The sequence below is a fragment of the Oncorhynchus keta genome, chromosome 21 (genome assembly GCF_023373465.1).
Source record: "Oncorhynchus keta strain PuntledgeMale-10-30-2019 chromosome 21, Oket_V2, whole genome shotgun sequence".
Lineage (NCBI taxonomy): Eukaryota > Metazoa > Chordata > Actinopteri > Salmoniformes > Salmonidae > Oncorhynchus > Oncorhynchus keta.
Window position 1 is genome coordinate 16191240 of NC_068441.1, and position 22841 is coordinate 16214080.

Genomic DNA, 22841 nt, shown 5'->3' on the forward strand with positions numbered 1-22841 from the left:
GCCCCAAGACAGCTTCTACCCCCATGCCATAAGACGAAATAGGAAATTAATGGTACCTGACTATCTACACTGACTCTGTCTTGCACTGACCCTACGCACACTCACTAGACTACACATTTCGCTACAGTCGCATTAACATCTGCTAACCATGTGTATGTGACAAATCAAATTTGATTTGATTGATTTGATACAAACCATATACACACTCACTCACACACACTACATTGCCACTCCCAGACAAAACCCACACACATTTTCATATATTACGTATGCACTCACACACACACACACACGCATACTGACACACTTTTACACACATCATTTGCTGCTGCTACTCTGTTCTTTAATTTACTCTTATTATTATTATTATCTATCCTGATGCCTAGTCACTTTACCCTGCCTTCATGTACATATCTACCTCAAATACCTCGTACCTCTGCACATTGATCTGATTCTGGTACTCCCTGAATATAGCTCCATTCTTGTATATTTTATTTATTTTATTCCTTGTGGGTTACTATTTTTAAACTCTACAATGTAGAGATGGGTTCACAAGCAAGCATTTCCAGGTAAGGTCTACACTAGTTGTATTCGGCACATGTGACAAATAACATTTTATTTGATTCGATTTTTGTTATGCGTATGCTCGTCATCGGACTAGGGAGTTTTTTTTAGGATAAAAAGCAACGGAATAGAGCAAAGCACAGGCAAAATCCTAGTTGAAAACCTGGTTCAGTCTGTTTTCCAACAGACGATGGGAGACAAATTCACCTTTCAGTAGGACAATAACCTAGAACACAAGTCCAAATATACACTGAAGTTGCTTACCAAGACGACATTGAATGTTACTGAGGCCTAGTTAGAGTTCTGACTTAAATCGTTTCGAAAATGCATGGCAAGACTTGAAAATGTCTGTCTAGCAGTGATCAATAACCAACTTGACTGAGCTTGATGCATTTATTTAAAGAATAATGTGCAAATATTGTACAATCCAGATGTGAAAACCTCTTGGAGACTTACCCAGAAAGACTCACAGCTGTAATCGCTGCCAAAAGTGAATGTAACATGTATTGACTCAGGAGTGTGAATAGTTACGTAAATTATTTATTTCTGTATTACATTTTTTTATAAATGTGAAAAATGTTTTCAATTTATCATTATGTTGTATTGTGTATAGATGGGTGAGAAAAAATTATTTCATCCATTTTGAATTTAGACTGTAAAACAACAGAATGTGGAATAAGTCAAGGGGTCTGAATACTTTCTGAAGGCACTGCATCTCCCTTGGTGTTAGAGGGGAACAACACAGCAGTCAGAAAAAAGTGGCATGGCTTTCCAGCTTGTGTAATTAGAGGCTGACAGTTCCCAACCTCTTAAGGGAGACCCTCAAAGCTAGGAGTTTAAGCTGATGGTGTTATCTCCACACCAACTACAGGCTGGCTGGGAAGTCTTTTGTTTCCCAAACATGGAACAACCCTGCTGAATAACACCAGCCTTCTGTTCTGGGAGATTAACTTGTGCCGACATGTTTAACTGATGTCTCAAGTATTCCTGTGTTCCTTTCATTCTCAGCACCTAGAACAGATAAGTGCACAGTCATTCAAAGAGTCTTTCAAAGGCATTCCAGTGTGGCGTGTTCAGCTATCCCGCATGGAGGTTCACCGCCAAGTACAATAGTGACCGTGTGTTTAGATAGTCAGAGGGAAAGAGTGTGTGTGTGTGTGTAGATGAGTTGGATGGCCAGCTGCATTTTCAATCATTTTTTGAAGATCCTAGGTTCATAGGCCCCCTGCTGCCAGTCCATATACTCAAACACACGCACACACTCCCACATGAACACACAGACATTAACACAGACTACATGCACGCACGTTTTATACGCACACAGGAAATTGTGTGTTCCGTTTGAGAGGACAGGTTGATGGAGTCATGATGTAGCCCTTCTCCATTATTGGGAAATCCTAAAGGCATTATTGGGGGTTTTGCTGATCTGAAAGGGTCCTCAACTACAAGCCGTGGGGATTAACCTTGCAATCAGCCAGCTACTATGGGAGGAAACAGCCTAATAAGGGTTACAGTAAGACACAGACATATTTAGGGTGCAATGAAAACTAGAATAAAACAGCCCGAGACATTGACATTTAGTGTGCTGCGTTAAACTGTCACTAAAAGTTCCTTAAAAAGCCTATATAAGAATACTGTATACCTCCTCTGATGCATCTCTGAACTACAGTTGTAGGAAATACACATTTGTAGTGTATTCAAGGTTTAAAAAGGCTTCTAAAGTTTGTAATTTCCACTTTAAAAGGTCAGACTTTATGTGCCCTAATGAAAATGTATCATCAAAAATCTATTATATACAGTATAATCCACATAATAATTTACATTTCCTGTTGCTTCAGGATAATTTCCCTGCTGTAGCAAACGGGCTCAAATAAGATCCTACATCTGTGCCTTCCTTCATTAGGATGCTGGGATGGAGGGGGATGTGTCTGCCTGAGCCTCTAGTGCTGCTCTGCAGCTTCTCAGCTAATCTCAGACCTCCGTCTTAAACTTTTAACAGAGGAGTCTCCAGTTCCAGTAAGCATTGTTCTCGTCATTCTGCAAACATGGTTCTCTCAGGCTTTGAATCAGCAAGCCAGTGCTGAAAAGTTTCCATCAGAGTCTCCAGTGAGCTCCCATTTCCTGTTAAAGCCCCCCCAAATGACACAGACTGAAACAGCCTCCCCTAATCAATTGTGACTATGAGTGCCCAGGACAGGACTAAAGGATAGTTTAGCATAGGAAGAAATGAAATAAGGAATCTCCCACTGGACCCAAACTGTAGAGTGGTTGGTCTGCCTGTCTGTGCCAAATGTAGCAGTCTCACTCCCATAACATTGTTGCTGGTCTGCTGTTTAACAAAGTGAAGGGACAGATTAATATTCTTGGAGTAGAATGTGTGTGAAAATGCTTTACAGTTAATATCATGGTTAGGACTTAATAGTTCATCTCTTGCTTTCATCTAACCATGACTAACGGGACATGGTGTGATGAAGGAAACATACAGGAACTCAAATCCTTCTGTTCACCTGATTTAGAATTCCTCACAATCAAATGTAGACCGCATTATCTTCCAAGAGAATTCTCTTCGATTATAATCACAGCCGTATATATCCCCCCCCAAGCAGACACATCGATGGCTCTGAACGAACTTTATTTAACTCTTTGCAAACTGGAAAACATTTATCCGGAGGCTGCATTCATTGTAGCTGGGGATTTTAACAAAGCCAATCTGAAAACAAGACTCCCTAAATTTTATCAGCATATCGATTGCGCAACCAGGGGTGGTAAAACCTTGGATCATTGTTACTCTAACTTCCGCGACGCATATAAGGCCCTGCCCCGCCCCCTTTCGGAAAAGCTGACCACGACTCCATTTTGCTGATCCTGCCTACAGGCAGAAATTAAAACAAGAGGCTCCCACGCTGAGGTCTGTCCAACGCTGGTCAGACCAAGCTGACTCTACACTCCAAGACTGCTTCCATCACGTGGACTGGGACATGTTTCGTATTGCGTCAGATGGAAATATTGACGAATACGCTGATTCGGTGTGCGAGTTCATTAGAACGTGCGTCGAAGATGTCGTTCCCATAGCAACGATAAAAACATTCCCTAACCAGAAACCGTGGATTGATGGCAGCATTCGCGTGAAACTGAAAGCGCGAACCACTGCTTTTAATCAGGGCAAGGTGTCTGGCAACATGACTGAATACAAACAGTGCAGCTATTCCCTCCGCAAGGCTATTAAACAAGCTAAGCGTCAGTACAGAGACAAAGTGGAATCTCAATTCAATGGCTCAGACACAAGAGGCATGTGGCAGGGTCTACAGTCAATCACGGACTACAAGATGAAATCCAGCCCAGTCACGGACCAGGATGTCTTGCTCCCAGGCAGACTAAATAACTTTTTTGCCCGCTTTGAGGACAATACAGTGCCACTGACACGACCTGCAACGGAAACATGCGGTCTCTCCTTCACTGCAGCCGAGGTGAGTAAGACATTTAAACGTGTTAACCCTCGCAAGGCTGCAGGCCCAGACGGCATCCCCAGCCGCGCCCTCAGAGCATGCGCAGACCAGCTGGCCGGTGTGTTTACGGACATATTCAATCAATCCCTATACCAGTCTGCTGTTCCCACATGCTTCAAGAGGGCCACCATTGTTCCTGTTCCCAAGAAAGCTAAGGTAACTGAGCTAAACGACTACCGCCCCGTAGCACTCACTTCCGTCATCATGAAGTGCTTTGAGAGACTAGTCAAGGACCATATCACCTCCACCCTACCTGACACCCTAGACCCACTCCAATTTGCTTACCGCCCAAATAGGTCCACAGACGATGCAATCTCAACCACACTGCACACTGCCCTAACCCACCTGGACAAGAGGAATACCTACGTGAGAATGCTGTTCATCGACTACAGCTCGGCATTCAACACCATAGTACCCTCCAAGCTCGTCATCAAGCTCGAGACCCTGGGTCTCGACCCCGCCCTGTGCAACTGGGTACTGGACTTCCTGACGGGCCGCCCCAGGTGGTGAGGGTAGGCAACAACATCTCCTCCCCGCTGATCCTCAACACGGGGCCCCACAGGGTGCGTTCTGAGCCCTCTCCTGTACTCCCTGTTCACCCACGACTGCGTGGCCACGCACGCCTCCAACTCAATCATCAAGTTTGCGGACGACACAACAGTGGTAGGCTTGATTACCAACAACGACGAGACGGCCTACAGGGAGGAGGTGAGGGCCCTCGGAGTGTGGTGTCAGGAAAATAACCTCACACTCAACGTCAACAAAACTAAGGAGATGATTGTGGACTTCAGGAAACAGCAGAGGGAACACCCCCTATCCACATCGATGGAACAGTAGTGGAGAGGGTAGCTAGTTTTAAGTTCCTCGGCATACACATCACAGACAAACTGAATTGGTCCACTCACACTGACAGCGTCGTGAAGAAGCGCGCAGCAGCGCCTATTCAACCTCAGGAGGCTGAAGAAATTCGGCTTGTCACCAAAAGCACTCACAAACTTCTACAGATGCACAATCGAGAGCATCCTGGCGGGCTGTATCACCGCCTGGTACGGCAACTGCTCCGCCCTCAACCGTAAGGCTCTCCAGAGGGTAGTGAGGACTGCACAACGCATCACCGGGGGCAAACTACCTGCCCTCCAGGACACCTACACCACCCGTTGTTACAGGAAGGCCATAAAGATCATCAAGGACATCAACCACCCGAACCACTGCCTGTTCACCCCGCTATCATCCAGAAGGCGAGGTCAGTACAGGTGCATCAAAGCTGGGACCGAGAGACTGAAAAACAGCTTCTATCTCAAGGCCATCAGACTGTTAAACAGCCACCACTAACATTGAGTGGCTGCTGCCAACACACTGTCATTGACACTGACCCAACTCCAGCCATTTTAATAATGGGAATTGATGGGAATTATGTAAATATATCACTAGCCACTTTAAACAATGCTACCTTATATAATGTTACTTACCCTACATTATTCATCTCATATGCATATGTATATACTGTACTCTACATCATCGACTGCATCCTTATGTAACATATGTATCACTAGCCACTTTAACTATGCCACTTTCTTTACTTTGTCTACACACTCATCTCATATGTATATACTGTACTCGATACCATCTACTGTATGCTGCTCTGTACCATCACTCATTCATATATCCTTATGTACATGTTCCTTATCCCCTTACACTGTGTATAAGACAGTAGTTTTGGAATTGTTAGTTAGATTACTTGTTGGTTATCACTGCATTGTCGGAACTAGAAGCACAAGCATTTCGCTACACTCGCATTTAACATCTGCTAACCATGTGTATGTGACAAATAAAATTTGATTTGATTTGATTTGATTTGATTTGAACCAGATTAAGTGAAGGGGTCATGACAGCCATTCTTTCTGAACTCACAAGTGTGTCTTCACAAGTTACTGTAGGTCAATAAATCTCAATGCAGTGGTGGTACTCTGACTAGCTTTAAGCCTCAAGACACTCAGCTGCCTGCCCCTAGGGAGGGCTACTATACTGCTCAAAAAATAAAGGGAACACTTAAACAACGCAATGTAACTCCAAGTCAATCACACTTCTGTGAAATCAAACTGTCCACTTAGCAAGCAACACTGATTGACAATACATTTCACATGCTGTTGTGCAAATGGAATAGACAACAGGTGGAAATTATAGGCAATTAGCAAGACACCCCCAATAAAGGAGTGGTTCTGCAGGTGGTGACCACAGACCACTTCTTAGTTCCTATGCTTCCTGGCTGATGTTTTGGTCACTTTTGAATGCTGGCGGTGCTTTTACTCTAGTGGTAGCATGAGACGGAGTCTACAACCCACACAAGTGGCTCAGGTAGTGCAGCTCATCCAGGATGGCACATCAATGCGAGCTGTGGCAAGAAGGTTTGCCGTGTCTGTCAGCGTAGTGTCCAGAGCATGGAGGCGCTACCAGGAGACAGGCCAGTACTTCAGGAGATGTGGAGGAGGCCGTAGGAGGGCAACACCCCAGCAGCAGGACCGCTACCTCCGCCTTTGTGCAAGGAGGAGCAGGAGGAGTACTGCCAGAGCCCTGCAAAATGACCTCCAGCAGGCCACAAATGTGCATGTGTCTCCTCAAATGGTCAGACACAGACTTCATGAGGGTGGTATGAGGGCCCGACGTCCACAGGTGGGGGTTGTGCTTACAGCCCAACACCGTGCAGGACGTTTGGCATTTGCCAGAGAACACCAGGATTGGCAAATTCGCCCCTGGCGCCCTGTGCTCTTCACAGATGAAAGCAGGTTCACACTGAGCACATGTGACAGACGTGACAGTCTGGAGACGCCGTGGAGAACGTTCTGCTGCCTGCAACATCCTCCAGCATGACCGGTTTGGCAGTGGGTCAGTCATGGTGTGGGGTGGCATTTTTTTGGGGGGCCACACAGCCCTCCATGTGCTCGCCAGAGGTAGCCTGACTGCCATTAGGTACCGAGATGAGATCCTCAGACCCCTTGTGAGACCATATGCTGGTGCGGTTGGCCCTGGGTTCCTCCTAATGCAAGACAACGCTAGACCTCATGTGGCTGGAGTGTGTCAGCAGTTCCTGCAAGAGGAAGGCATTGATGCTATGGACTGGCCCGCCCGTTCCCCAGACCTGAATCCAATTGAGCACATCTGGGACATCATGTCTCGCTCCATCCACCAACGCCACGTTGCACCACAGACTGTCCAGGAGTTGGCGGATGCTTTAGTCCAGGTCTGGAAGGAGATCCCTCAGGAGACCATCCGCCACCTCATCAGGAGCATGCCCAGACATTGTAGGAAGGTCATACAGGCACGTGGAGGCCACACACACTACTGAGCCTTATTTTGACTTGTTTTAAGGACATTACATCAAAGTTGGATCAGCCCGTAGTGTGCTTTTCCACGTTAATTTTGAGTGTGACTCCAAATCCAGACCTCCATGGGTTGATAAATATGATTGCCATTGATAATTTGTGTGTGATTTTGTTGTCAGCACATTCAACTATGTAAAGAAAAAAAGTATTTCATAAGAATATTTCATTCATTCAGATCTAGGATGTGTTATTTTAGTGTTCCCTTTATTTTTTTGAGCAGTGTATAATCTGGAAGAAGTTCCTTCTCTATTTTCTAATTACTAGAATGACTGATCTGAGAAGATAGAATAGGTGAAAGCATTGTCTGAGAGCAATAAACACTTGATCTTGTCTACTGCAAGGCTTTTGTCACAGTGCTATAATATCTCCATTGTGTTCAGTTCACTTATGTAAGTACAACTTGGTAACAGGCCCGGTCCTGGCTGATATGCCGCCCTCCCCCCAACCCAGCAAAGTAAAATAGTAGCCTAGTAGCCTGCAATGCATTTTTACGAATACCATACATGTGCAAGTTATCGTTTGTTAAACAGGCTGTTGCATTTACTTTATAGTCCTGATACCTGACAAAGACCAATCCTTTTTTTCTATTCAAGCTCTGAATTTCAACTACTGTACCATAGGAAGCACATCTTAAAGTCAATTGAAATACATTTGCCAAAATTATATAATTACTCCTCTCTTTACAGAAATAAATACAATCATTTCAAAATAGTTCACCAGAGAGCATGACTTAGCTGCAGAGCATTATTAGCTTCTTAAAAAGAATTGCTGTGGTTTGTTTCAAATCACAAGAACGTAGGCCTATGCTTTGTTGGGAAACCAGCAATTTGGGCAGCATGCATGGCAATAGCCCTCACTGATTATTGAGTTGGGACTGTCAGGGAAAAGCATTTAAAATGCACGTATGTGTGAAGATAATGTCATGAGTGTATTGTGAAATCTCTCTCCAGAATGCACTCAGCACTCCATCCAATTCCTGCACATTTAATTCCCTCTTGGCACAGACGTTCACCATATATTCCACGTTGGTTCAACGTTCATTCAACCAGTGTGTGTGCAGTGGGTTATTTCATTGTGTGAATTCCTTTGATTGTTTATTTTAATAAATTCCCCATTACATATGTAACCGGGGGTAAATTTACCGTTAATCCCTAATAATTTGGTTACATTCATTTCTGTTCATTTTCAGAGTGGAAAAGGTATTTGCAGAATTCACATTAACCTGCTACAAAAGCTGGCACTTTCATCGTTGCAACGAAATGCCAACTCCTGATTACCTAGGTAGCATGTAGTATTAATTAGCTAGGTCTTTCAAAATCTCACGGTTCTCTTTTTCCTTTGCACAGTGCTGATGTTCAATAACTGTTGTTCATTCAATGTCAAATCTATCCGTGAGCTGACAAATGTCTTAAGAGCTATTGTATCTGGCTTTGGATGTGAGATACTGATTACTCATGCTTGAGTGCTATTGGCAAGTTATTTAAGTCACAGTAACCAACTCAGTAGAGTTGGTTCCTAGCAGTGCAGCCACAGAGCCAGTCTTTCCATTGATACCACTCAAATTGAAAATATATTTGTATTTTCTGTCCTTTCCTTTGATGTAGGTACCTAAACTCAGCCTAGGGAAAGGTATCCTCGAGTCATTTATATGCTAATAGATAGACGGTAACAACATAATATTTTCATGCCGGTGATGCTGTCACCGTTACGGTGCAACCAGCTGTCTGCGTTGCTGAATGCTTGCTGATACGTTTTGATATTTGCTACCAGAGCCATAGCTATATTTGTAGTAGACAAGTACCATCCTTCATTTATTTTTGCCCTTGAAAATACACAATAAACTCTTATGAGAACAGGCATGTTGTTTTGGGTTAGCAGACGAAGCCCCGAAATGCTAGCTACCCAACTTGCAAATCCGTGTCAGTTATCATTGTCTTTGTCCGACTTGAAATTAGTTGGCAAGCTAGCTAACACATTAGCTAGCCAGTTCGAGTTGAAATATTATTGAAAGCAAGCTGGCTATATCCTATGATTCGTCAGCAAGCTCGTGTCCAAGTGCTTGCCCTGTATTAACCCTAAATGCCAATGGGCTACAGTTAGCTGCAGTTAGAAAGGTAGCAAGCTAATGTGAGCTATGCACATCTCCCTCTTATATGCTACATCACATGTTAGTTAGCTTGATTTATTTAGCTATTTACAGTATATTTCCCCTTTCATCTGTGATATCATAGCTTGCCTGGCTCGCTAGCATTAACAAATATTATACAACGGGTGGGTCTAATCCTGGATGCTGATTGGTTAAAACCCGATTCCAGCCAGTGTCTATTCCAAAAGATACCACCGGCTAAGGCTATGACGTTGAAATGCCTATTCACTATTCTGCAGTATTAGCCAAACCAGGCAATTTATAAACTTGATCTCCACTGTAAAATCATCTAGACATTATCTCCCATTTCTTTCAGACTAGCATTTCATTTTCAACTGCGGAGATTTGTATTAAGCTTTCTTGACAGGCAGCAGAAGTAAACATGTCTGATATAATCCATTCCTGGCCATCTGGCAATATTGTTGAAATGCATTGGAAGTTTACACCAACTTTATGAAAGTCCATTTTATTACATGTTTTACTTTTTATTCCAAGTACAAATTACAAATATCCGGCACAAATATTTGTTACACAGATTTTCAGCAATCAACAATTTACATCACTACATCAAACATGTCTCCCACAAAACAAAATGCATAGTTAAAACAAGAAGAGACCTTAATAAAAAATATACAAAAATTGTGCAATTGTCCTTACACAAAAAAATGTATTATACAAATTCTAGGACCATTTTTGTTATTAACTAGGGATTCAAATCAATCAGAAATATTATAGCTAGTATAGCTATAATATGATATAGCTAGTATAGCTTTCTGGAATTTTCGTTTATGTTTAATGTATTTTGTAACAATATTACAATTGTAACATACAATATCGTTCATGTCAACAACATTGGTAGTGTTCAAAAATCTAAATATGTACTCTGCAAGGTTTTCTCCAAAAGTCCATCATAGATTTACATTTTTAGAAAAAATGCATCAGATTTCCACCTTTTTTTGCAGAAAACACATATATATCATCAACATCAAGAAATGTGGACACCGTGGAATTATATGGATGTATAGTATCTTATGCATTAACCCTGCTTTTTTTCCAGACAATGTCAGGAATTAACATGTTCCAAACAAAATGTACCTCTAGGCATATATCTCTAGGCATATATCTATCACCTCTTTAAGGAATACCTAGGATAGGATAAAGTAATCCTTCTCACCCCCCTTAAAAGATTTAGATGCACTATTGTAAAGTGGCTGTTCCACTGGATGTCATAAGGTGAATGCACCAATTTGTAAGTCGCTCTGGATAAGAGCGTCTGCTAAATTACTTAAATGTAAATGTAAATATTTGTTCCTTGAATGGGAAGTGTCTTTATGTATTTGTTACAACAAGATTTCTCAAGTAAGCCCACGCCTTACAGGCTAAGTTCTGGATAAGCTCTGTGATCATCACCAAAGCTAAGATTAGTTTTCCTTAGCGTAGTCAGACCACTAGGAATGGCTTTGATCACAGAAATAAACTCTCTGAAAGGTATTGGAAACTCATTCAATGTAATAAATTGTTCATATGAAAGAATATTACCCCTGTTGTCGAATACATCAAGAACTAAGTTAATATTTATTTCCTGCCAGCTAGGGTAGAACAATGACTTACTCCTTACAGTTATTTTGGAATTATTCCACAAATGAGCATTATGCAGGGAAAAATTGTGTAGGGAAAATATTTTCCCAAATATTTAGCGCAGTCCTTTACAGGAATATTGTATATTTATTTATCATTAGAGTCATATACTGCAAACATAAGATTTCACATTTAGATACATTAAGTTTTAATCCAGACGCAATAGAGAATGCAGTGATGGCATTAAGGGAATGGGCGATCTGGTCTTTGTCTCTTAAAAAAAGATTAGTTTTGTTAGCCAGCTGGTAAATTTTTATATCTCAGTCAAACATTGATAAGCCATGCAAATTTGCATACCAAAATGAATAAGAAAGGTGAAGACAGACATCCATATTGATATTGACTCTTTTGGATATATTAAGTTTTAGTATCACAGAACACTTTAGATCTTTGTAAAACATGTGAATAACTTTGATCACAATTTACCGAAACCGAAAGAGAAATTAATGTTCAACTGTGTCAAAGGCTTTACAGAAGTCTAAACATAATATAACAGCATCTGAGTCAATTGCATCTGAATTATCTGTAAGGTCCAAGACTAAACTAATGTTGAAACTTAACATCTAGTGACTCCCCATCCCGCATGAGGGAGCGTAATCATCGACTGACACTAATTAGCATAGCGCAACGGACATAAATATTCCTAGAAAATATTCCTATTCATGAACATCACAAGTGAAATATATTGAGACACAGCTTAGCCTTTTGTTAATCACCCTGTCATCTCACATTTTCAAAATATGCTTTACAGCCAAAGCTAGACAAGCATTTGTGTAAGTTTATCGATAGCCTAGCATAGCATTTTGTCCAGCTAGCAACAGGTAACTTGGTCACGGAAATCAGAAAAGCAATCAAATTAAATCGTTTACCTTTGATGAGCTTCGGATGTTTTTACTCACGAGACTCCCAGTCTCCCAGTTTTTTCCGCCGGTTGACTTTAGCTTGGGGTCTGAGGTAAAGCGGTTGCAAGTATCTCATCCTGGTCCATTTCCTTTTTTGCTTGCTTGAGCTTGCACCATTTTGTGGGTCCATGCTGCTCGAGCTGTCATCGTTGCTATCTAGCATGCCTGCTATCTTCTGTGAGACTTAGGTATGTCGTCTTCTGTTGTCTTTCTGTCGTGTTCTGCCCATTCAACTTGAGGAAAACAAACTCTAAACTAAACTTGCCATATATAGCTAAAACCAGTAATAGTTAGTTTAATGGTACATTGATAGCAAATATTGGACGAGTGAAATGTGCGTGCATTGCACTCATATGCAGACTTGACGATAAATGTACACATGGCAGCTGGGGTCAGATAAAACATGTTGTCTCTGGGCAATTGGGTGTCATTGGCAAAAGTGGGTATGTAAGTAATCCATACTAGAGGTCTTCACGGATCCACCTTTACCCAAATACCCAAGACCCAAAATGGGACCCGAGAGGGTCCGGATCTGATATGATTGTCATGGGTCTCGGGTATTTATAATTTTAACTGACTTGTCCGGAAGCGTCCATACAGGTCCAAACGCGTCTGCTGCAGTGGAGAGAAAGAAATTGTATAATTTATGCCACTGCTCTTGCTTTTCACAAGAGTGGAGCATGGCACTTGTAGCTTGTTGGCCAATCATAAGTCATCAAAGCAGCAATAGGCAGTCATAGATGATGAAACACAGAGAGATGAAAGATAGATAAATTATTATTAGAATTCTTTGGTACGTTTTGGGGAGAAGGCTGGCTTCCCTTGGCATCCAAGAATACACACCACTGAGGCTACAACAACCAAGAGCCAACAGGTAGGCAGGCTGCTACTTAATATTCTGAATTAAGTGATTGGTAAATGTAGGATGATAAAGCTCATGCACTGCAGTCTCAGTTGGCAAACTTAACTAGATTTTCCCAGTTTGATGCAGTCCAAGACAGGTACTACGTAATCATATTGGTGCTAAATAACCTAGCGGTGGCAGCTATTAGTCTACTGTAGCACAAGTCGGCTTGGTTGGTTGCGGTCTCTCGTATCTCCCTCCCTCCTCCCCGTGTCACTCGCTCACAGTACGGCCCCTCCCCCGCCTGCTAGAGCGGCACCTCTCTCATTCTCTGGCTTTAACAGCTTTGGTTAATAAAGTAGCTTAAAAAAATGACTTTTCTGCTGCTCTCCTAGCTCAGACCTGGTCTGGATCTGACCAGGTCTATATGGAATGGATCTAGTTGGCCTCATGTACGTTCGTAACGGGATCCGTGAAGACCTCTAATCCATACCCAACCCTCCAGTAAATTGTGACGAACTCAGTTACAAAACTCAGTTTGACAAGACTGACTTTATGACCAAAATTATGCTATTTACACTTTGTAGTGAATTTTGACAGTAGAATTAATGTTGCTGACTCATATCGATGCCACATAGGCCATTTTAAAACCAGATAAGTTGGTTCTAAGGGGCAGTTTACCTTTCATATAAGGAATCTGATTTATAGCATTTACTTTGACTTAAGCATGACAGTTTAGTACTTTTTCCACCACTGTACTTAAGTACATTTAAAACCAGATACTTTTTGACTTTACTCAAGGTCATTTTCACTTGAGACATTTTCTATTACGTTTACACAGATCAGATAGACAAGTGTGATACCTCAGATTCAAGGGTGTTTATTTAAAACAATAAAGAAAAATTAAAGAAATAGGTTTCCTCCTGGTCACCGCATTCTGGGCTCCAGGGAATGCTGTCTCCTCTGGGGTAGATCACCGAGCCCCTCGGATCTAGCAGACCTTGAGTACGTCTATCCGGTAGCAACCTCTCACAATCTCCATCCCTCCCGTGTGCTGCCCTCATGGCAGCTGTATAGAGTACGGTGGTGCTTCATGTTGCGAGGTAGTGCCTGTAAGAACTGATCCATGACCACTTTTTCGGTAACGGGGAGGGTGGTTACGTCGATTAGGAGCAATGCCCTGGTGATGCGCAGTAGGTAGCTCATCTGGGCTCGGGGGGAAAGCGTCGGCCACGAACCTCCAGTCATGGACCAGTTGGGCCTGACGGGCCAGGCTGTACCGGTAGTGGCTGAGTACCTCCCTCTTGAGATCATCGTAGTTAGCCACCTGTTCGCTTGTTGGGCCCTAACGAACTGAGCTATCAACTCGTCCATGCTGATACCGCGTAAACGTCAACCTTGATCCGACCACGTTGTCAAATGCCTCGTTCTCCACCACTTGTGGCAGATCAGTGGGTTTGACTTACTCACCAGCCTCAATCCGCCCCAATTAGTCCTGGCCAGACCCGTCGAGACCTGGCACATCCAGCAGAGGGAGCCACCACCGCTTGATCTAGACTCCGTCTGTCACCTGGCTTCAACGAGTCTCCCCCTGGTGGCTGACCCGCTGTACGCCACATAATGTAGCGTAACTTTTATTCAAGTATGGCAATTGAGTACTTTTTCCACCACTGTGTGACCGCATCATGAACCAACCAGCTTGTTCCATTTTGGTAGGGCAAAACTCACCAGTCAAACCATCAAAGAAAAGCTAAGAAATAGGAGAAAGGCTGCATTAATTAAACCAACATGCTTTTGACTAAACAAGGTTATGACGAGAGGACAAGCTTTCCTATGAAGGAACAGGGTTTTATGTGGAGGGATGAGAGAGAGAGGGAGGTGAGCTGTTTAAAGTTGGGGAATTTGAGAGGGGATGTGAAAAGGGGTCTGAGGCTTTGAAACAAAGGATAATCCCTATAACTGCTGTCCCATTGACTCTACTGTATGTAGTTGATACCTTATGCTGAGGGTGTAATGTAGATGATAAGTTGGTTTGGCAGAACTGCGACAATATAGCTAGCTAATACAGAAAGCGCAACTAGGATATTACTTAGCTAAGCCAGCATTTTTTTATACAACCATTGCCTGGGAAACTGTTTGGGAATGTACACAAGTGGTTGGGGCTTAATTATGTTTCTGCTAAGTGCCATGGAATTTGTAGAAGCTGAGTAGAAATTTAAACCAGTGGAAACATTGGCCTGTATTTACTAGTGCTGGTTGACATTACTGTGCCCTCTGTGAGTATTTGATTGGTTTATACATCAGCTTGTAATCCAATAGGAACCAAATGTCCGGAGACTTAGGCTACATGCTAGACTTGAGAAGTAGGGGAAACACTGGCCATTTGCAACAGAGCAAAGAGTGAGAGAGGAATGGATGGAGGAAGGGTGAGAGAGATCAGGCAAGGGATGGAGGAAGGGAGAAAAAAGAGGGACAAAACGTACTGTTCATGAATGATGTGGTATAAAACAATCCACAAAGCCATGCTTGTCAGGATGGGAAGTATCCATGTCTCAGGAGCATGGAATGAATTAAAACCAGTGCATCAGTTATTGTTTTGAGGGAGATATTGGTTCCAGCGTTCTTCAAAATATATAGTTAAATTAATTTCAAAGCTATTGAAATGAGTACACACAGACATTCTCAGTGGTCTTGTGTATTGTGAGTGTGTTATTGTGTCTGTGCAAAATAGTTAGTTAGAACCATATGCATTTTTAGGGGGGCCAACACAGTCAAACACAGTGTTATTCCCGCCGGATCCTCTCTCACCAGCCACATACAGTGCCTTCGGAAAATATTCAGACACCTTGAATTTTTCCACATTTTGTTACATTGCAGCATTTTCTAAAATGTATTAGATAGTTTTTTTCCCTCATCAATCTACACACTATACCCCACAATGACAAAGCAAAAACAGGTTTAGACATTTTTTGCTAATTTATTAAAAATAATAAACAGAAAAATTACATTTACATGGGTATTCAGACCCTTTACTCTGTACTTTTTGAAGCACCTTTAGCAGCGATTACAGCCTCTATTCTTCTTGGGTATGACGCTACAAGCTTGGCACACCTGTATTTGGGGAGTTTCTACCATTCTTCTCTGCAGATCCTCTCAAGCTCTGTCAGGTTGGATGGGAAGCGTTGCTGCATAGCTATTTTCGGGTCTCTCCAGATATGTTTGATCGGGTTCAAGTCCGGGCTCTGGCTGGACCACTCAAGGACATTCAGAAACATATCCCGAAGCCTCTCCTGCTTTGTCTTGGCTGTGGGCTTAGGGTTGTTGTCCTGTTGGAAGGTGAACCTTTGCCCCAGTCTGAGGACCTGAGCACTCTGGAGCAGGTTTTCATCAAGGATCTCTCTGTACATTGCTGTGTTCATCTTGGCCTCAATCCTGACTAGTCTCCCAGTTCCTGCCGCTGAAAAACATCCCCACAGCATGATGCTGCCACCACCACGCTTCACCGTAGGGATGGTGCCAGGTTTCCTCCAGGCACGATGCTTGGTATTCAGGCCAAAGAGTTAAATCTTGGTTTCATCCGACCAAAGAATCTTGTTTCTCATGGTCTGAGAGTCTTTCGGTGCCTTTTGGCAAACTCCAAGTGGGCTGTCAAGTGCCCTTTACTGAGGAGCGGCTTCCATCTGGCCACTCTACCATAAAGGGCTGATTGGTAGCGTGCTGCAGAGATGGTTGTCGTTCTGGAAGGTTCTCCCATGGAAGCTGTTGATTGGAGAAGATACTGTAACATTTACTTTACGTAATATACTTTTCTGTGCTGACCGTCATTATTTGTACCTAACAGAATGCATGAGAAAAGTTCTCTCTGAAGAACACTGGTTCAAGCATCTGTCAGATGTTGATTGCTTGAATCATTTGAATAACACAGCTTTTTAACTCCTGATAATCACATTAAAAAACTATCTGTTTGGACAAACACACAATTTCCTTCCAGCTTTATAATTCAAAATGATGTCATACCAGCCCATTGAACATTTTCCTGCATTAGGAAACAATCCATGGAACAACTCACTTGTCCTTCCTTCACCGCAATGTAGGCTTGATTATTACTTATAATAAACTCTGCAGGCCATTATGTGATCTATTCTCTGTAAATGAGTAGCACAAACATAAATCTGAACTTTTCCTCAGGCTTGCCCTTGGAAAGCAGCCAAAGCTCACAGTAAAGAAAGGAGCAGTCCCTTTAACGAGGCAGACCAAATAAGTGTGTTATTTCTCGTCCTTTTATGCCGGGTAACCATGGCCATCTTGAGAGATGCGATAACAGACTTCCTTCATTTGATGGGAGGTGTGTGTGTGTGTGTGTGTGTGTGTGTGTGTGTGTGTGTGTGTGTGTGTGTGTGTGTGTGTGTGTGTGTGTGTGTGTGTGTGTGTGTGTGTGTGTGTGTGTGTGTGTGTGTGTGTGTGTGTGTGTGTGTGTGTGTGTGTGTGTGTGTGTACAGATGTCTGCTTGGAGAGGTTATGAGTGACATGGTTTAAACACCACAATTAATAAAAACAACAGAACGAAAGAAGAGAGCATGTGAGACAGAGAGAGAGTATACCACTTAGTTTAGATGAGTTTGGATGTGAACTTTCATCAATGTTTCACCTGGAGGTAAATGTAATTGTGCTGCCAAATGCATTTGTAATGCTTAAGTGTTTCTGTGTAGCTGCTGAAGAATTGTCAGAATATTTTACTGCAGGTGCTCTAACTGTTATGCTACAGGTATTCCCCTGTCACACGATTGGAGGTTTTATTAGACAGCTGTGGCCCAAAGCATAGTTGAGATAAACAGATACCAAAGCCACATACTGAGGAGGATAAAATACACGTTATTTTAACCCTGTCTGACACCCCAACAACAGCAGCATCACAAAATCTGCCACACTTCAGTCTCAAAGCCTTACAGTATGAGTGAGTGTGTGTGTGTGTGTGGAATTCAAATGTAATGCATCTTGATCCCCTGTCTCTCTGTGTTCCTCAGGATGGATGAGAACTACAACATCATCCCCCATGGGGTTAACTTCCAAGACCCAATCTTCCCAGACACACCAGAGAACCACCGCATGTTCGCCAGCCTCTTCCAGTTCTCCAACTGCACGGCCGGAATCACAGTCCACACCTACACCCCAGAGTGGGAGGCTTTGGAAGACAGCCGGGTATGAATTAATCTTATCTATCGCTCTTGTTTTTGTGTGCCTTTGTTACAAAAGTCTTAACAGCATCGCTTAAACAGCAGCTCCTAAACCACCAAAGACCAAGACCGGCAAAGAAAAACAACCTAGGTTGGAAGAATCTCATCAAAACACATGCAGGAAACCTTTGACAGACACACTATAGACAGCTGATCTCATTGCCATTCCCCATGGCTAAGGTAGCATGCAGCGTTGCATATTGTAGCAAGTCTTCCATGATCACGTGCACTTGATAGACAGGAAGTTTTTAGTAAAAGATAGCGCTGCATAGTATTATGTTTAACTTAATTAACCTTCCCTTAAAACTTCTTAGGGCTGATATGACAACAGCCAGTGAAAGTGCACGGCACCAAATTCAAAACAACACAAATCTCATAATTAAAATTCTTCAGACATACAAGTATATCACACCATTTTAAAGACTTCTTGTTAATCCAGCCACAGTGTCCGATTTCAAATAGGCTTTACGGCGAAAGCACCACAAACAATTATGTTAGGTCAGAGCCAAGTCACAGAAAAACAGCCATTTTTTCCAGCCAAAGAGAGTCACAAAAATCAGAAATAGAGATAGAATTAATCATTAACCTTTGATGATCTTCATCAGATGACACTCATAGGACTTCATATTACACAATACATGTATGTTTTGTTCGATAAAGTTCATATTTATATGAAAAAAAATCTCAGTATACATTGCCGCGTTTTGTTCACTAGTTCCAAAAACATCCAGTGATTTTGCAGAGAGCCACATCAATTTACATAAATACTCATCATAAATGTTGATGAAAATACATGGAACTTTTGGTACACTCCTCCTTAATGCAAACGCTGTGTCAGATTTCAAAAAAGCTTTACGGAAAAATCAAACCATGCTATAATCTGAGCACTGCGCTCAGAGCCTAAACAAGCCAAAAAGATATCCTCCATATTGTGCAGTCAACAGAAGTCAGATATAACATTATAAATATTCACTTACCTTTGATGATCTTCATCAGAATGCACTCCCAGGAATCCCAGTTCCACAATAAATGTTTGTTTTGTTCGATAATGTCCATCATTTATGTCCAAATATCTCCTTTGGTTAGCGTGTTTGGTAAACAAATCCAAACTCACAAAGCGCGTTCACTAGGAGCAGACGAAATGTCAAAAAGTTCTGTTTACAGTCCGTAGAAACATGTCAAACGATGTATATATAATCTTTAGGATGTTTTTCACATAAATCTTCAATAATGTTCCAACCAGAGTATTCCTTTGTCTGTAGAAAAGCAATGGAACAGAGCTCGCTCTCACGTGAATGAGCGTCACGAGCTCAAGGCATTCTGGCAGACCTCTGACTCATTCCCCTCTCATTTGCCCCCACTTCACAGTAGAAGCATCAAACAAGGTTCTAAAGACCTGTGACATATAGTGGAAGCCTTAGGAAGTGCAACGTGACCAATATCCCACTGTATCTTCAATAGGGAATGAGTTGAAAAACAACAAACCTCAAATTTCCCACTACCTGGTTGGATTGTTTCTCAGGTGTTTGCCTGCCATATGAGTTATGTTATACTCACAGACATCATTCAAACAGTTTAAGAAACTTCAGATTGTGTTCTATCCAAATATACCAATAATATGCATATATTAGCAACTGGGACCGAGTAGCAGGCAGTTTACTCTGGGCACCTCTGGGCATCTTATTCATCCAAGCTACTCAATACTGCCCCCAGCCATTTTAACCCCCAATTAGGGAACAGTGCCTATAATGAAACAGAATGCAATAGGAGCAGTGGTGTTTTGAACCCCACATTTTTAGCCCCAAAAATATGATTGATACTTGAGTTAATAAAGCCGCCATACAAACATGGTCTTTTTTTTGCTTTCTTGAGTAAAGCAGCTCCAAAATGCAGGTGTTTCAACCTATCTCAGTGCTTTCTGTGGTAGTGGGGCAGCCAGCGGAAAATGCGGAGTGTAAGGATTGGTAATATTCTCTAGTTGCGCCGTGATTGGCTTAGTGTTCTGTCACACATGGGGACACTACATCACTGACAAATCTAAGGGTAGAGCTACAAAATTCAAGCCCCTTGGGAGCTGCCATAGAGTTACATTATAATAGCCCATCCAAGAAAGCTCAAGGTCATTGGCCACAGATAAAATGATGTCAAATCACGTTATATCTACAGTAGCTTTAATTGGACATACTTTCAAAAACTTAGCCAGAAGTCAAAGGGTAGGTAACACATTCGACACGCTGATCCTCAAGCACCGCCAGGCACGGCTCCAACACCATCATTAAGTTTGCCGATGTGTTAGTGTAATTTAATTATGCCAATGTGCTTTCATCAATTGAAAACCCTTAATCTATTTTATGAGAATTTATAAGATTCTTGTTTGCATAAAATAGACGCAGACCAGTCTTTCAATAATAGGTAACAGAATCTATTCTCGGAGCGCGCTGCCATTTAACCACGAACAACAGTTTATATACAGATCATGACGTCATTTCATTGCTTTAACAGAATCCCCTCCTCTCGACCGGGACAAAGTGAGGTGAAAAGTTCATTCTAATTTACTAACACACTCCCAGATAACTTTTGACCCCTCAACATTATCAATCACCACTGAGCTGACATTTCTAATTAATAGAAAACTTAGGAATGCACTCACTGTCTTATCTAAAAACCCCAGAGCTAAGTTTCTGTAGGGTCAACCATAGGCTAACGACCTTGTTTGTTTACACAGTCCCCAACCCATTTGTTTCTTCCAAGTTGGAATGGTGTTCATTAACTTTAATTACTCCTTGTCCGTGTCACACAATCCCTTCTTATGAACTCATATTGTTAATCAGATATAATAAAACAGAGTATGTTTACTTAGTTACAATTCTATTTGAAATGGGGATATTGTTTATTCATTTATTCATAATAATCCCACCACAATGACACAACAGTTTGATTTGATTTGAGCATCATGAATCAAGTCAACAATCTACAGGCAAATCCTTTTTAATCCTTGTCATATGAAGCAAAATAATTATAGATAAAAAGTATCGGTGCTCATCGGGCATTGGACATAAACATTATACAGCAAGTTGGAAATCGCATTTTCAACAATGAGTGGTTTGGAAGGAATCAGTGGCTAACAGTAAGCATTGCAAAGCAATCACTAGCCTGTTATTCATTGGAGTGGGTACGCGGTCCCAATTCTCAGTTTAAGGTTCGCTTTTCCAAGCTTAAAATTATAAACATTCAACATTGGCCATGCTGTCAATCCAGCATGATTTCTGTCGCACTCGTAACAAGTGTTAACTCAGAACTGGGAAATCTGACTTCAGTGAGTTCAAGACAACTGGGAACTCAGGAAAAAACTAGCTCTGACTGGGAAAATGCATTTTGAACGGTCAACTTCCAAATTGGAATTGTAAATTAGGAACTCGGGCCTCATTCTAGAGCTACTCCCGGAAGATCACTGACATCATCATGATTCAACCTTGTTTTTTTCCGAGTTCCAATATGTTTTGAAAGCACCATAATCCAGAGAATGTCACACTTTGATGATAAAGTTTGACAAAATTTGCCAACAGAGGACCGCCGCGCCTCCTTCCTGGTCAAGTGAGTACAGCACAACAAGGTGAGTCCATAAATGTCTTGAATGCTGCTGCATAAATGATGTAATATGCCAGGGAGATATGTATACTGTAGCTAAGAAAGTAATACTAAGTGTATGTTGTGTAGTAAGCTGTTAGTAGCCCATGTGCCTCACCCTAATAATATGGTCTATTTTCCCCTCTGAATTTTGCCTACCATTCTGACTTGTTGGTGCACATGTAGCCTATAACCTGTTTTAGAGAAACATAATCATCAAATATTGTAAGTGCTTTCATTGTTGGCTTATATGCCCCCTTTATTTATCATACTTTTCTGACTTGATGTACAGGGTGAACACTGTAAGAATGTTCTGAACAAACAGTTATATTGACTAAATCCGTCCTAGCTTGCTCATTAATGTCTTAATCGAAATTACAGATTGCCTCTTATCCGCTTGTCGTCCCCTTATGCCATAGTTTGTACATCTCAATTGTCAATAGAAACCATATTTGTTTAAGCATGTCAGCCATATCAGATATGTTGTTTTAAAAAGGCAGTACATTTTTTTTATCTGATTTCCCACTAGCTGATCATTGTCTGCAGCCAGCTCTGTGCGTAGTGTAATGAGACAAACAGGGAGAAGTGGTCAAGTCGATTATCCACGCTTATAAACATAGGGTTGCTACAGTTATTGTTATTTGTGGTGGTAATCATTCTTTTTGAGCACATTTATGAGGGGAGTGTGTAAATTGTTTTTACAGTACAAGGGGATGGCCATGTGAAAATATTTTTTACATCCCAAATAGTGACTTTGTAGTCAGGGCTAACCACAATCTTCAAAGGTCCACCGAGGAGAGTCTTATAAGTGTAATTTGTTCTTTGTGGCTGGGAGACCAGAATTCTTTAGGTGGTGGATAGAGGCCTTACTCTGATGGTCCAGACAGTCAGACTCCCCTTGGTTAGAGCTCGCTGTGCTTCTCTCTCTAAGTGTCAATGCAGAATCAAGTAAAATCAAATAAAATGTTATTTGTCACATACACATGGTTAGCAGATGTTA

At 41.9% G+C, this 22841-nt stretch overlaps 1 protein-coding gene across 1 annotated transcript in view; it reads left to right on the forward strand.

Moving 5' to 3' along the window:
- LOC118400173 (coiled-coil domain-containing protein 3-like) overlaps positions 1-22841 on the forward strand; it is a 38146-nt gene that overhangs the window by 3746 nt on the left and 11559 nt on the right. Inside the window, exon 2 of the mRNA XM_035796742.2 lies at positions 18005-18179. Within this exon, the coding sequence (XP_035652635.1) occupies positions 18005-18179 (175 nt within the window). The remainder of the gene's footprint in view (positions 1-18004; positions 18180-22841) is intronic.